This window comes from Macaca nemestrina, chromosome X (assembly GCF_043159975.1).
Source record: "Macaca nemestrina isolate mMacNem1 chromosome X, mMacNem.hap1, whole genome shotgun sequence".
Lineage (NCBI taxonomy): Eukaryota > Metazoa > Chordata > Mammalia > Primates > Cercopithecidae > Macaca > Macaca nemestrina.
This window is the reverse complement of record NC_092145.1, coordinates 84,252,604-84,268,545: the sequence shown is the minus strand read 5'-3', so window position 1 is coordinate 84,268,545 and position 15,942 is coordinate 84,252,604. Positions and strand designations below refer to the sequence as shown.

The following is a 15,942-nucleotide window of genomic DNA, read 5'->3' as shown; positions in this document are numbered from 1 at the left end:
TGATCTGATAAAAATGATAGGGCCCACTTTTTTTTTTTTTTTTTTTTTTTTGAGACAGATTCTCGCTCTGTCACCCAGGCTGGAGTCCAGTGGCACAATCTCGACTCACTGCAGCCTCCGCCTCCCAGGTTCAAGGGATTCTCCTCCCTCATCCTCCCAAGTAGCTCTGGGATTACAGGCACCCGCCGTCATGCCCGGCTAATTTTTATATTTTGTAGAGACGAGGTTTCAACATGTTGGCCAGACTGGTCTTGAACTCCTGACCTCAGGTGATCCGCTTGCCTCGGCCTCCCAAAGTGCTGGAATTATAGGCGTGAGCCACCATGCCCGGCCAGGGGCCTACCTTTTTAACAAAAAATTGCTGATTGAGATATAATTCACATGCTACAATGCACTCATTTAAAGAGTACAACAATTTTTACAATTTTTAGAGTTGTGCAACTGTCACCACAATTTTAGAACATATTCACCCCAAAAGAAGCCCTGACCCCATTAGCAATCACTCCTCATTCCCTGCCCCCTGCCCCCCCACCCCCCCCCCAGCCCTAGGCAGGCAACTACCAATCTACTTTCTGTTTTCATAAAGTTGCCTATTCTGGCCAGTTCATAAAAATGAAGTCATGCAATATGTGGTGTTTTGTGCTCGGCTTTTTTTCACTTAGCATAATGTTTTCAAGATTCATGTGTGTTATAGCATGTATTAGTACTTAATTCCTTTTTCTTTCTTTTTCTTTTCTTTTTCTTTTTTTTTTTGAGACAGAGTCTTACTCTGTCACCCAGGCTGGAGTGCAGTGGCGTGATCTCAGCTCACTGCAACCTCCGCCTCCCAGGTTCAAGAGATTCTCCTACCTCAGCCTCCTGAGTAGCTGGGACTACAGATGTGCGCCACCATGCCCAGCTATTTTTTGTATTTTTGGTAGCAATGGGATTTCACCATGTTAGCCTGGCTGGTCTCAAACTCCTGACCTCAGGTGATCCGCCCACCTCGGCCTCCCAGCCTCCCAAAGTGCTGGGATTACAGGTGCGAGCCACCGTACCCGGCCACTTGATTACTTTTTATGGTTGAACAATATTTCATCCTCTGGTTATGCCACATTTTGTCTATCCATTCTTGAGTTGATGGACGTTTGGGTTGTTTCCACCTTTTGACTATTGTGAATACTGCTGCTATGTGAACATGTTTTCAGTTCTCTTAGATGATACGTACTTAGGAATAGAATTGCTAGGTCATGGGTAACTTAGTGTTTAGATTTTTGAGGAACTGCCTGGCTTTTTAAAAAAGTAGCTACACCCTTTTAGGCCCAGCCCTGTTCTATATACTTAGAAGAGAAAAAAAATTAAGTTTTCTTTTCAGTTTTGCCCCCTGGAGCTGAACTTCATATGTGTGTGTTTGTTTTGGGCTTTTCTTTATTCCATGTAACCCAAGGACATGGTGCTAGATTTAGTAAAGCACTCTGTATTTAGCTGGTCAGGTGCTTTCTTGTCTTCATTAGATGGTTTCTTGTCTTCGTTAGATGGTTTGAGGCAAAATCCTAGGAGCTTTGGTGTCCGTAAAACATCACTTCTTCCTGATAGGGTAGAATTATTAGAATAACAGTAATAAGAATTAGTTATTTCTTTGTTTTAAATTTTTTTTTTTGAGACAGAGTTTCACTTTTGTTGCCCAGTCTGGAGTGCAATGGCGTAATCTCAGCTCACTGCAACCTCTGCCTCCTGGGTTCAAGTGATTGTCCTGCCTCAGCCTTCCAAGTAGCTGGGATTACAGGCATGCGCCACCACGCCCAGCAAATTTTTTATATCTAGTAGAGATGAGGTTTCATCATGTTGGCCAGGCTGGTCTCGAACTCCTGACCTCAGGTGATCCACCTGCCTCAGCCTCCCAAAGTGCTGGGATTGCAGGCGTGAGCCACTGTGCCAAGCCTGAGAATGAGTTATTTCTTACTTAATTGTAGCTTTTTAGGATTTCTCTTTTGTTTAATATGTTGCTTGTTGAAATCTTGACTCTGATATTGACACTATTCCTTTGTTTAAAGCTTTAGTCTTATATTCCACAATAGGGTAATTGTTTTTTGTAAAATATATTGGTTTTGTTCCTTTTATGTAAGAATGTATATATGTATGAAACATATAATACATATATATGTATATATATATAAAATCTTGGCAGAGGAGCCAAGGCCTTGGGTTCTGACTTAAAGTAGCTGAATGATCTTAGACTAGTCAACCTTCCTCTTAGGGACTCAGTTTTTTAATCTATAAAATGAGGAGACTGTGCAAAATGATCACTAATGTCTAACTCAAATTCTGTGTCAGATAAGTGGTAGTGAGTTGTGAATTCAATTTACAAGTTCCTATTTGTACCTGGACTCTTTTTTATTGTTTAAATTAGGGATGGGGTCTTGTTGTATTGCCCAGGCTGGTCTTGAACTCTTGGACTCAAGTGATCCACCCACCTTGGCCTCCCAAAGTGCTGGGATTACAAGGGTGAGCCACTGCACTCAGCCCCTTTTTTAATTTTAATTTTTTTTTTTTATATAGAGACAAGGTCTTACTATGTTGCCCAGGCTGGTCTTAAACTCCTGGGCTCAAGGAGTCCTTCCACCTCAGCTTCCCAAAGTGCTAAGGTTACAGGTACTGCACCCAGTGTAGACTTTTATTTCCTTCCTTCCTGCCTGCCTTCCTGCCTTCCTGCCTTCCGTCCTTTTTTCTTTTGCCTTGCCTTGCCTTTCTCTTGCCTGTTTTCTTTCTCTTTTCTTTTGTCTCGCTTTGTCACCCAGGCTGGAGTGCAGTGGTATGATCATGGCTCACTGTAGCCTCAATTTCCTGAGCTCAAGTGATCCTCCCACATCAGCCTGCCAAGTAGCTGGGACTACAGGTACGTGCTACCACACTCTGCTAATTTTGGTATTTTTTTGTAGAGACTGGGTTTTGCCATGTTGCCCAGGCTGGTCTTGAACTCCTGAGCTCAAGTGATTCCCCAGCCTCCGCCTCCAACAGTGCTGGGATTACAGGCTTTGAGCCACCACTCCGGCCAAGACTCAGAGTCTTGAGCTAGTAGCTGTCTTGCTTTTATGAGGGTCTTGTCTTCCCCTCATGAGATGGACTTTTGTTTATTTTTTGCTGAATTTAGGTATCTTTAAAAAAGCAGGCTGGGCGTGGTGGCTCATGCCTGTAATTCCAGCACTTTGGGAGGCCAAGAAGGGTGAATCACTTGAGCCCAGCAATTTGAGACAGGCCTGGCCAAAATGGTGAAACCCCATCTCTACTAACAATACAAAAATTAGCCAGGCGTGGTGGTGCACCCCTGTAATCTCAGCTACTCAGGCGGCTGAGGCAGGAGAATCTCTTGAATCCGGGAGGCGGAGGTTGCAGTGAGCCGGGATGGCACCACTGTGCTAAAAAAGCAAAGGCCCTAGAGATTTTATGATCTTTCTACTTGATGAAATTAAGTGATAAAAAATTTGACTACACCAAAAGAAGAAAATTAACATATTTTTTATAAATATGTACATTAGGGGCCTAAGTAGACGTCCTTTGGATTTTCAAAAAGGAGAGAATTTTGCAAATTTTGGGTTACATTCCAGGGTAGATTAAGAGTTGTTTTGTACATATTCAGAAAAAGAAGTGGTGAGCACTAGGAGCTAGTATTGGTTCACCAAGGACAAAAAAGTCTTGTCAGCCTGACCAAATTTTCTTGATGGACAGGGTTAACTGGGTTGTAGATTAGGGAAATATGGTAGATGCACTATATTTAGATTTCTGCAAGGCATTCACAAAACTTCTTTGGTCTACTTTTGGATAAGATGGCTGGGTGATAATAGTGATATGTTTAACTGGTCTTGTCTGGAACTGGTTGAATGAATAGTCCCAGAGGAAAATGATTAATGAAGCCAGGAGCAGTGTGGAGAGAAGTTTCTAGTGCATGTGTGTCCTGGCTTTGTCCTTGAGCCTATCATGTTAAGTCTGCTTTCCCATTCTCTTCAAATTATATTTTTCTCCTGTATTTAAAAGTATATTACATTTAGATTTGTAGAAAATTGGAAAATACAGAAAAATACAAAGTAAATTCAAATCATCTGTAAAACTATATCCAGAGATAACTACTGTTGTATGTGTATATTTCTGTGTATTTCCCTCTAAACTTTTATATATTTATATTACATATATCATATAATATGTTTGTATCTATCTGTTTTCAGAATGAGATTATTGGCTTTAAGCAGTTTTATGTTCTTTCCATTAACATATGTCATGAACATTTTCCTAGATCACTATATATTTTTTGAAAAAATGATTTTTAATAGTTAAATAATATTTCATCATGTGTGTGCCATAATTTGCATAACCATTCTCCTGTTGGTGAACATTTAGATTATTTCCAATGTTTTGATATTACACAAAACATTCTGATTGATATCCTTGTATACAGTTTTTGTGAATCTCTGATTATGCTCTGAATAGATTTTTTTAAGGTGGAATTACTGGATCAAAGGGTATGAATATGCTTAAGGCTTTTGATGTATTTGGCCAAATTAGCTTCCATTTCCACTGACAGTATAAGAATGTCTATTTCGGCCGGGCGCGGTGGCTCAAGCCTGTAATCCCAGCACTTTGGGAGGCCGAGACGGGCGGATCACGAGGCCAGGAGATCGAGACCATCCTGGCTAACACAGTGAAACCCCATCTCTACTAAAAAAATACAAAAAACTAGCCGGGCGAGGTGGCGGGCGCCTGTAGTCCCAGCTACTCGGGAGGCTGAGGCAGGAGAATGACGTAAACCCGGGAGGCGGAGCTTGCAGTGAGCTGAGATCCGGCCACTGTACTCCAGCCCGGCGACAGAGTGAGACTCCGTCTCAAAAAAAAAAAAAAAGAATGTCTATTTCAAGATCCTCACTAACATGGAGTATTATTTTTTAAGACAATTTCTGCAAATTTGATAGGTTAAAAATGTTATTCTTTAATTTGTATTTTAATTTGTATTTCTTCTGTTAATAATAGAGTTGAACATTTGTGTGCAAGTGTTTCTTGGTCATTTTTGTGTGTGTGTGGATTGCCTGTTCATACTCTTTCCCCATTTCCCTATTGGGGTGTGTTCATCAGTTCTTATTGATATATAAAATCTTTAATATGGTTAGAATATTAATTCTTTGTCACATATATTACAAAGACTTCTCCCAGTTTATAGTTTGCTTTCTTTCTTTCTTTCTTTCTTTTTTTTTTTTTTGTGATTTAGTCTTGCTCTGTCGCCCAGGCTGGAGTGCAGTGGTGCGATCTCAGCTCACTGCAACCTTCACTTCCCAGGTTCAAGCAATTCTCCTGCCTCAGCCTCCCGAGTAGCTGGGACTACAGGCGTGCGCCACTACACTCGGCTGATTTTTGTATTTTTTAGTAGAGAGGGGGTTTCCTCATGTTGGCCAGGCTGGCCTCGAACTCCTGGCCTCAAGTAGTCTGTCCACTTGAGCCTTCCAAAGTGCTGGGATTACAGGCATGAGCCACCGTGCCCAGCCTGTTTTTTAAATTTTATCTTGATGTACAGATGTTTTATATGTTTTTATGTGGTCAAATCTATTAATGTTTTGTGTATTTTGCCTGTGCTCAGAGGTTCAGAAGGGCTTTCCCTACCTGAGGGCAAATAAATACCATCTGAGTTTTATTCTAGTTATTTAATATTTTTGTTTTTGTATTTGTTTTTTTTTTAGAGACAGGGTCTGGCTTTGTCACCCAGGCTGGAGTGCAGTGGCCCAATCATAGATCACAGCAACCTTAAACTCCTAGGCTCATGTGATCCTCCTGCCTCAGCTTCCCAAGTAGCTGGGACCACAGGCACATGCTACCATGCATAGCTAATTTTTGTGGGTTTTTTTGTAGAGATGGGGTCTCACTGTGTTGCCCAGGCTGGTCTCTCAAATTCCTGGCCTCAAGTGATCTTCCTGCCTTGGCCTCTCAAAGCACTGGGATTACAGCCAAGAGCCACTGTGCCCGGCCTGTTTTTGCATTTAAAACCTTAACTTGCCTGGAGTTGATGTGTGATGTAAAGTAGGGTACTAACTTAGTTTCTTCCAAATGTTAATGAATTACCTCAGTACCGTTTGTTAGATAATCCATCGTTTCTCTGCATTTTTGAAGTACCACCTTTATTGTAAATAGAATTATTTTATATACACACACGATTTGGACTTTAATATTTTACACTGGGATTATCAGTTACTGAAAATGACCATAGGTGTTTTGACAACTTAGATGAGAAGAGTATTTCTCCAGGTCCCATTTTCTGAGTGTCTTCCGCAGAAACTTGACCTAAAGGAGATTCAGTTGAGTTTGTGATCCTGTGGGTGTGACAACTGTGAAGAACATTTGAATCCAGACTCTCCACTGACCTGGTAAAACATAGCAATTGGTTACATTAACTCAAGTTGTCAAATTTCATCATAAAATGTGTGTGTTTTAGTTAGTGCGTTATAGCATCTCTGTTAAGTGGAAAAGATTATTCTTAACAAGTGTACCCACCACCTGGAGAACAGGGAAAAGGTACAAATCTGTCTTTATTCTCATGTTTTTTGGATGAGGTATTTTGTCTTGGTGGTCTTTACATATACTTTGGCCTATGGGTTGCAGGAGCCAAAGACCCTGTTAATCTTTCATTTGAATATGCTATATGAAATTCCTTTTAGATATAGAGAAGGTCCTATTTGAGGCTTTTACCCTGATCTGCTGGGTGATCCGGAATAGGTGAGAAGGCAAGATCCTGTGAATACTTTTTCTTAGTTTGATGTGAGATCAAGGCATTTTTCATTCCAGTCATTTTAGACCAGGTATTTTTTTGTTTGTTTGTTTTGTTTTTGTTTTTGAGATGGAGTCTCACTCTGTCACCCAGGCTGGAGTGCAGCGGCACGATCTCAGCTCACTGCAACCTCCGCCTCCTAAATTCAAGTGATTCTTGTGCCTCAGCCTCCTGAGTAGCTGGGATTACAGGTGCCTGCCACCACGCCTGGCTAATTTTTGTATTTTTAATAGAGACGGGCTTTCACCGTGTTGGCCAGGCTGGTCTTGAACTCCTCACCTCCAGTGATCCACCTGCCTCGGCCTCCCAAATTGCTGGAATTACAGGAGTGAGCCACTGCACCCAGCGTCATTTCTAAATTTGATAGACAGGATGTTATTTTGTAACTTTTGCCTTTTATATCTTCATTTGAGTCGTTTGTAGTCTATACTACATGCAGAATAAATATCTTCTGTTGCTACCACTTGTTTCCTGTCTCTACAATATTTTCCTGTCTATAATCAAATAGAACCAAATAAACAATACAGGTTGAGAAACTGAGCACCTCTCAGCTTTCCAAATTAATAAAAAATGTCATTTTTAATTTTTGACAATTTTCCTGTCATTAGGGAGGTAGATGGATTTGCAAGCAGAGGCTTAGAGGAGAGATGGACTGGGAAGCTTGGGTGTGTGTCCAGTTCGCAATAGTGAACCTTGTAGTTTCAGTCCCCTTTGATGCTTTATTGGGCTGTTAAGTATATCTTGAAACCTCTGACATGTTAGTGTTTTGCAGAAGTGGTTCATGGTTTTGTTGGTCAGTTTTTAGCATGTTTGGGCATGTGAAAGGAGAAAGTTTGTATTCTTTTTTTTCTCCCATTTGTTCCTGAGGAGCCAAAATTTGAGAATTACAGAGTCCAGATTTGTCCTGTCAGACCTCTATATCCAGTTGGCACATTCAATAAATGTTGACTTAACAGGAGTGCAGATCGCCACACTAAACCTTGAGAAGGAAGCAAAAACCACATCAAGGAGCTTATATTTTAGTAAACGACATCACCACTAATTCTGAGCACTAGAGTTTACAAGGGTGAGGTAGTGGAGGGTCTGGAAACTATGTTGGATGGAGAATGGTTAAGGAAATAACAACAGTTAACCTGGAGAAGATGTAACTTTTTGAGGACATTCTTGAGATCATTCTGCATTATGGCTGATATCCCACCTTTTCCATGTCTCCCAGAAAAAAACTCAGCTTCTTTGCCTTTGATCCTTTCTCACTCTACATCCAATCAGATGTCAAAATTTTCTCCCTTCAAGCTCCAATATATTTCTTTTTTGTCTTTCTCCACTTTTGAAGGATCCAACATATTTCTTTTTTTTTTTTTTTTTTTTTTTTTTTTTTTTTTTTTTGAGACGGAGTCTCGCTCTGTCGCCCAGGCTGGAGTGCAGTGGCGCGATATCGGCTCACTGCAAGCTCCACCTCCCGGGTTCACGCCATTCTCCCGCCTCAGCCTCCGAGTAGCTGGGACTACAGGCGCCCGCCACCACGCCCGGCTAGTTTTTTGTATTTTTAGTAGAGACGGGGTTTCATCATGTTAGCCAGGATGGTCTCGATCTCCTGACCTCGTGATCCACCCGCCTCGGCCTCCCAAAGTGCTGGGATTACAGGCTTGAGCCACCGCGCCCGGCCCCAACATATTTCTTGATTCCTGTCTCTTCTGTCTTCATTGCTCTTATACAATGTCAGGCCTTTATAATTATTGTCTGTAGTAGTAGAGTAGCTTCCTGTTCTCTGTTATCTCTCTCTCTGTCCTCCATTCTATATTACACCCCCAGAATAATTTTCCCTCAAACCTAGTTCTAATTGTATTACTTTCCTGTTTAAACACTTAAACGCAGTTCCCATTCCCTAGTAAGAAAAGCCCTATCTCAAGCACTTATAATCTGGCCTGCAACCTACCATTACTTCCCCTTCCCCTGTTTGCACTCTGCCATCTACTCCCATTTTATTCAGTAGTCTTGTTCCAGGCTTTTCCAACTCTTTGATCTTCTTTAAACTATTCCTTCACACTGGTTTGAAGGAAAGAACCCATCATGTTTTATGCTGTTTTAGACACGAAAATTAGGACCAGCTGGCAGAAGGGATGGCGCTGAACCAAAAAATTTTCTCGGCTGGGTACAGTGGCTCACGCCTATAATCCCAACACTTTGGGAGGCTGAGGTTGGTGGATCACTTGAGGTCAGGAGTTCGAGACTAGCCTGGCCAACATGGTGAAACCCCGTCTCTACTAAAAATACAAAAAAATTAGTTGGATGTGGTGGTGGGCACCTGTAATCCCAGCTACTCGGGACACTGAGGCACAAGAATTCCTTGAACCTGGGAGGCAGACACTGCAGTGAGCCGAGATCGCACCACTGCACTCCAGCCTGGGTGACAGAATGAGACTCCTGTCTCAAAAAAGAAAAAAAAAGGAAAAGAAAAAAAAGAATTAGAGAGCTTCCCAGTATTGGACATGTTTGAGCAAAGGCTGAAGGGCTAGCTGGTTTGGATGCTGTAAAAGCAGGGGCTTCTTATACTAGGGGCTGTGGAGGATACACAAACATAGAAAGCATGTGCTTCGTCGGTCAAGAAACTTAAATGTAGATATAAGACGCTGCACTTATTCTCTCCACAGTAGCCAAAGTGACACACATACCTGATCATGTCCTTCCTTTCCTTAAAATCATTCAATGGCTTCTTTGCATTGAGAAAGAATTTATCTTAGGATAAAAGCAAATAACCCGTCCGGGCACAGTGGCTCACGCCTGTAATCCCAACACTGTGGGAGGCCGAGGCGGGCAGATCACCTGAGGTCAAGAGTTTGAGACCAGCCTGGCCAACATGGTGAAACCCTGTCTCTACTAAAAATACAAATATTAGCTGGGAGTGGTGGCAGGCGCCTGTAATCCCAGCTACTCGGGAGGCTGAGGCAGGAGAATCGCTTGAACCTAGGAGGTGGAGGTTGCAGTGAGCTGAGATCATTCCACTGCACTCCAGCCTGGGTGACGAGAGCGAAACTCTGTCTCAAGAAAAAAAAAAAAAAAAAAAAAAAAAAAAAAAGCTAATAACGTTACCATAGTCTACAAGGCCTTGTATGATCTGACCCCTGCTTACCTCTTAGTCTTATCTCCTGCCAGTATCCCCTTACATTCCTATGTTCCATACATTTTGTACCCTTACATAATGCTGTTCCTTCTGTCTGGAATGCTTTCTTCACCAGTGCCCTTTCCCTGGACTCAGCTTAAATGTCACTTCCTCAGGGAAACCTTTGTTGAACTCCACCCCCCTCCCACCGGTAGGTTAAGTCACCCTATTAGTCTCTCTCTTAGCATTTTCTTCATCACAATTATCACAATTGTAATGAAATAATTGTTTGTTTTGTAATTGTAATTTCTAGGGACTATTTTGATTACCATTATATTCTCAGCAGCTAGCACAATACCTGATACACAGTACACATTCAGTAATTTTTTTTTTTTAGAGACAGCGTCTCACTCTGTCACCTAGGCTGGAGTCCAGAGGTGTGATCATAGCACACTGCAGCCTCAAACTCCTGACCTCAAGTGATCCTTCTACCTCAGCCTCTCAAGTAGCTAGGACTATAGGTGTGCACCACCATGCCCAGCTAATTTTTGAATTTTTTGTAGAATTGGGGTCTCATTATATTGCCCAGGCTGGTCTTGAACTCCTGGTTTCAAGCAATACTTCTATCTTGGCCTCCCAAAGCGTTGGGATTACAGGTGTAAGTCACTGTGCCCAAACTTAGAAAATATTTGAATAAATAAATGAATGAATAAAACTTCTTGAAATGAGGTAGGAAAGATGGTGAAGAATGTAAAGGTTGTTTAGTGTCAGGCAGGGGAGAAATATTTCAGGAGCAGGGAATAACAGGTAGAACTGAACAAGCTGTATTCAAGGGGTCCAGGCAGGCTAGCTCAAAAAGACCTGTGTAATTGAGATGTGGGCTAGATAGGCTGGGTGTGATGGGAGGATGGTTGTAGCAGTCCTTGAAAGATTAGTTGACATATTAAAAGTAAAATTCTTTAGTGCTCATTGAGTCATTATAGATACTTGGACGGGGGGCTACAAATTCAAGCTTTAGGAAAGCTTTTCAAATAAGAATCTAATCTGGATTTGAGTTTGTAAAGCCTTGGGGCAGGAGACCAGTTAGAGAGATATAGCAGTGGCCCAGAGAAGAGATAATAAAATAGTCAAGGGAAAATTAAGACATGAAAACAACAGTAAGGCAATGACAATTAAAGGTATAAAGAAATAGATTGAGGAAGCAATTAGGAAGAAACATCAGCAAAATTTGAGAAAACACTGGTTGTATGCAGGGAAAAAGGGGTGTCATTTAAAGTGTTTTTCTCCAAACAAAAAATCAATTTGTCCTCAAAGGTAAATTCTGCCTCCACTTCAGAAACAGAAAAAGTACTAGAAGCTTTGGAATAGTAGTTTATCCTCAGTCAGAAGGGTTTCAGAATGTTGGGGTTCAATTTGGTAGTGCTAATCAAAAATTTTAATTTGCGTATAATTTGACGCTGCAGTTTCACTTCTAGTAATCTGTGCAACAGAAATGCTCAAATATACAGTGCAGGCTGGGCACGGTGGCTCATGCCTGTAATCCTAGCACTTTGGGAGGCCGAGGCAGGTGGATCCCTTGAGGTCAGGAGTTCGAGACCAGCCTGGCAACATAGTGAGACTCCCATCTCTACAAAAAATAATATATATATTAAAAAAAACCCACAAATACACAATGCAGCATTGATTATAATATTAAGAATTGTAAACAACTTAAATGTGTATCAATTGGAATATGACTGAATAAATTACGGTCTGTCCATAGTACAGAATCCTATGCAGCTATTAAAATGAGGTCTGTATACTGACATGGATGGTTTTTTGTTTGTTTGCTTGCTTGTTTGAGACAGTCTTGCTCTGTCACCGAGGCTGGAGTGCAGTGGCGTGATCTCGGCTCACTGCAACCCTCGCCTCCTGGGTTCAAATGATTCTCCTGCTTCAACCTCATGAGTAGCTGGGACTATAGGCATGTGCTACCACACCTGGCTGATTTTTGTATTTTTGTAGAGACGGGGTTTCACTGTGTTGGTCACACTGGTCTTGAACTTCTGACCTCAGGTGAGCCACCATGCTTGGCCAACATGGATGGGTTTTCATGATGTGTGAGAAAATGAAAAAAGCTTGTGTGTGAATTGTGAGTACATGTATATAAACCATATATGCATAGAAGTAAGTCTGGAAGGACACATACTAAAAATACCAACAGTGGTATCTTCTGGGGAGTGGGATGGAGAAGTGATACAGAATTTTTAAAAAGTGTAAACTCAGCAGCTTTCTTTGCAGGCACATAAGACTGCGGCATCTTTAGGGCTTTCCTTTCCCGAAGGATTTGCAATTGTATTGCCAAATTTTATTTTTGAGAGCTTATCCACTCTCTGGCCCCATCTTCCTTTTGAGAGACACTGCAGGATCCAATTCTGTAAGTTAAGACCAGTAGCTCCAAACTTTATCAGAATCACATTGATGCTTGTTAAAATGCAGATTCCTGGGCCCCTGCTCAGTAGGTTCTGATTCTGTGTATCTGGGATGGGGCGCCAAATCCTGATCTTTTAGAGGCACCCCAGCTTGTCAGTGACTGGGGCAAAACCCTTCTTTGGTACTGACCTCTGATTGTGCCCCCTCCCACTTGTTTCTCTGTGATTAACTGGGAAAAAGGAAAGAGGGCGATGACTGTATGGATATCTTTGTGGGTCACAAACAGTTGGGTTCATCTGAATGGGAAAAAACAAAGAGCAGTTTAGTAGACTTGAGATTTTAGTATACTATTAAGTGTTGCTTCTTTGAAGTGGGCCCTCTGGGTTAGAGGCTGGTCAGGTGGGCTTCCTAGGCGGTGACTTTGGCCTAGGAGATGTCCTCCAGCATTGGCTGTGATGGCTGTGTTAGTGACAAATCAGAGGGAAGGAGGGAGCTTGGTGAGTCCTGAAGTCTTAGAACTGAGATGCTTTTTAAGGGAAGCTTTTGTCTTGGGAAAATGATACCTCTAATATTTAAGAGGAGGTAGTATCTAAGTCTATTCTAAACAGTTTTTTGTTAGAATGATTTTTCTTTGTTGTATACAAAGTCTGTTACTCAGCTGCCCATTGTGGGTTGTTAACATCTCAAAAGGGTGTTTAAAAATAATAAACCCCAATTGCTCCCAACTGTTAACCTTGGGAACAAAAGTAAATGTGAATGCTTCTTAACTACCCTTCTAAGCCCTCAGTGAAGCTGGCAGCCATCAGTTAAATAAACCATTAAGTTTATTAGTTTAAGAATAGAAGTGTCAACTTGGACACAGTTTTCTAATTTGCTCCTCATTTACCCAACAATCATTTATTCAAAGGCTGCTCTGCCTAGTAGACTTTAGATAAATCTACAAATAAAAGCCAGAGACTGATGGGGAGCTGGAACTCTAAGGGGATCATCCAAATGGAAAAAAAGTGAATAAAACACAATTTAATAAACTTGAAATTTTAGCAGCACATGTAAAAACAAAAAGTGTATGCCTTGAAGCAATAGCTTTGTTCTTTTTCTGTAGTCTATTTTAAGTGGGCCCTCTGGCCCAGAATTATCAGCCTGGGATTAGGAGCTTTGAGGAAATGGTGGTTTGGTGGTTGTTTTTTAAAGGATTTTTAAAGAAATGTAGTTACTAAGCAACCGCCATGACCTGCTGCTGAGTTGGAGTTCAGCGGGCAAGTCAATTCCAAAGAAGGGAATATATAAACAAGTTTCAAGAAGGGGAAAACATGGCTTAAAGATAGATTGGGTGTACTTTTTTGTTCACAGTTCAATGCATAGTTGTCTCTTTTATTTATCTTCCCCTAAGAAAGGGCTGCCTGGTCAGAAATCTTTGTCTCACATGGTTCTGCCCATAGCCAGTGAACTCAGAGGAGGGCCAGAAAGGAACGAATGAGAAACAATCCCCACCCAGTGTAGAGGGCCAAGCCTTGGGGTGGGGCCAGCACCCAGGCGGTCTCCAGAGGTAGATTGGCCTGCTGCTGTGCTCTATGACAGTCCAGGGCTTCTGTGACAAATTGGTCACTACCCCTACCTTTAGGTTGGGGCACCTCATTGATATTGATGGGTTGCTATGTAACCCTCAGAACAGGAACATTGTCCAGCTGTTGTCTCTCTACCCACCGCCCCCCTGCAACATTTAATGGGTGAGTCAGTGACTTAACTGCTTCCTCCAGGATTTCAGGAACAGGAGTAGGTAATGAGGACAAATCACCATAACACCGGTGTGTGATGAATGAAAGAGCGCACGAATTTAACCAGTTGGTTAAATTGATACCACAATGAACAAAAGAAACTTTGTTGAGAGGAGGTTATTTGCCTGACTCCATTCCTTCCCCTTTAGGCTTTAGCATTTCCCCTTACACCCAGTTGAAGGTCAGTCCGGTTGCTTTGTCGAGGGAAGGGGAGTGTCAGGTGCCGGAACAGGTGTTTTGTTTTCTCCTGTAGAGTCATACGGACTAGGTGGGGATGCTTCTTGCCAGCCCTCTATGGTGCACGAAATTGCTTTTGTGGAATTTTTTCCTCTGGAAGTGTGTTTTTTAAAGCAGTTTCCCAACCTTCAACCCCTACTATAAATTTTGGCTTCCTTTAAAGTCAGCTTGTTATAGTGAAGTGTGCCTGTTTTCCAGTATTTCCACAGCCTGTGGCCTTAGATAATACCCCATTTTATGTGGCAATTATAGGCCTGGAAAATGTGTAATTGTGTGTTTGGTAAGTGTGAATATTGTATTTTAAATGTCCTTGGAGAATGTACAGCAAAGCAGCCCTATAAAAACCTTTTATAACAATTGTACAGCTAGAGTTAATTTTCTTGTATCAGGTTTTCTTAAATTGGGCATAAACCTGTATTACATTTCCAGAGTGATAAGGCTGTTTCCGGCTGTTGTGATGGTCTCACTGGGCTGTAAGGTTAGGGATGGACTTATGACCTCAATGCCTAGATGATTTTGGAGGTGAGAGGTGTCCGCCGACTTCTCGATTTGGGAGAATTTATGTTTTAGTGTATGTTACTGAAGCCAAAGAGGCTATTGGTTAAAAGGGAAATAACTCAGGAGAGCTTTAATTCTCCTCATATGGTTGTTACGGTTGTCAGGTTTGTGTGTTTTTACCTCTGTACTGGGTTCCAATATCACCCCCCTTCACCCCAGCCAAGAAGTCATCCTGAAAAAATTGTCTTCTTGCCTAACAATGATATAATGACCTCAGGTCCTTTCCAGCCCCTCTGCTCTGCATCTCAGGGCCATCTGTTCTCTGCAATCCGCTTTTTGGGAAAGTCTCCTTTCCCATCTGCTCTCCTTGGGCCTTAGTGTCGGCTCTAAAGATTTATAAAGGTTGCACTGGAACCTCTTTCCAGTTGTTATTTTTTTAAAGGATCAGTGAGATTTCTGAGGCAGGTAAGAGCTTTTTGCATTTGACCTGCCCAAATGCTACTCCTTTTTCAGGTGCATTCTTTCCTTCTGTTAGTCTGGGGCTGAAGGGAAGTCTGTCTTTCTGTGGTTAGGAGGAGGGACTTTGCTTATCAAAGCAAAGACAGAGTGGGCTGGCTCTGGCTGCTTTTAAGCCAAGGGGCCTTCTGGCTCTTTGGCTGCTGGCATGCAAGCTCAGGGGAGCTCCTTGAGTTCATTCTTTTCCTGTCTTTTCCCTTGTTTCCGCGACAGAATACAGTCGCTTTGAATCGAAGATACATGACTTGCGAGAACAAATGATGAACAGCAGCATGAGCTCTGGATCTGGGTCCCTCCGAACAAGTGAGAAGAGGTCCTTGTATGTCAGGTAAGTTGCCCTTCAGAGCACTAGCCCTTGTGCTGGACGAGGAGAGCTCCATGCCAACCCAGCCCTTCTTATTTAACTAGTGAGCTAGGGAGTATGTACTCCCAGTACTAAAATAACGATTCTCACTGTATGCTTAGGTTGTGTATTTTATGGTCAGTGTCTCCTCCCTTTTGTGAGCTGGCTTCTTCCTTTTAGCTCATGAATGACTCAGTATGGGAAAATTTCAGTTTGCTATAATTGTAAAAGACTGTTAGGTGATTGTTGCTAGTCAGCATTCAAATATCAGTCAAATGTT

The 15,942-nt window shown here is 42.0% G+C and overlaps 1 protein-coding gene across 9 annotated transcripts in view; it reads left to right on the top strand.

The window, feature by feature from the left end:
- LOC105476660 (discs large MAGUK scaffold protein 3) overlaps positions 1-15,942 on the top strand; it is a 57,789-nt gene that overhangs the window by 16,430 nt on the left and 25,417 nt on the right. For 8 of the 9 annotated variants that reach the window (XM_011732786.3, XM_011732785.3, XM_011732784.3 and 5 more), the window contains one exon: positions 15,533-15,647. In XM_011732786.3, coding sequence (XP_011731088.1) covers positions 15,533-15,647 — 115 coding nt within the window. Of the gene's footprint in view, positions 1-13,823; positions 14,021-15,532; positions 15,648-15,942 lie in introns of those variants that run through there. The other variant, XM_011732788.3, reaches the window with a different exon arrangement.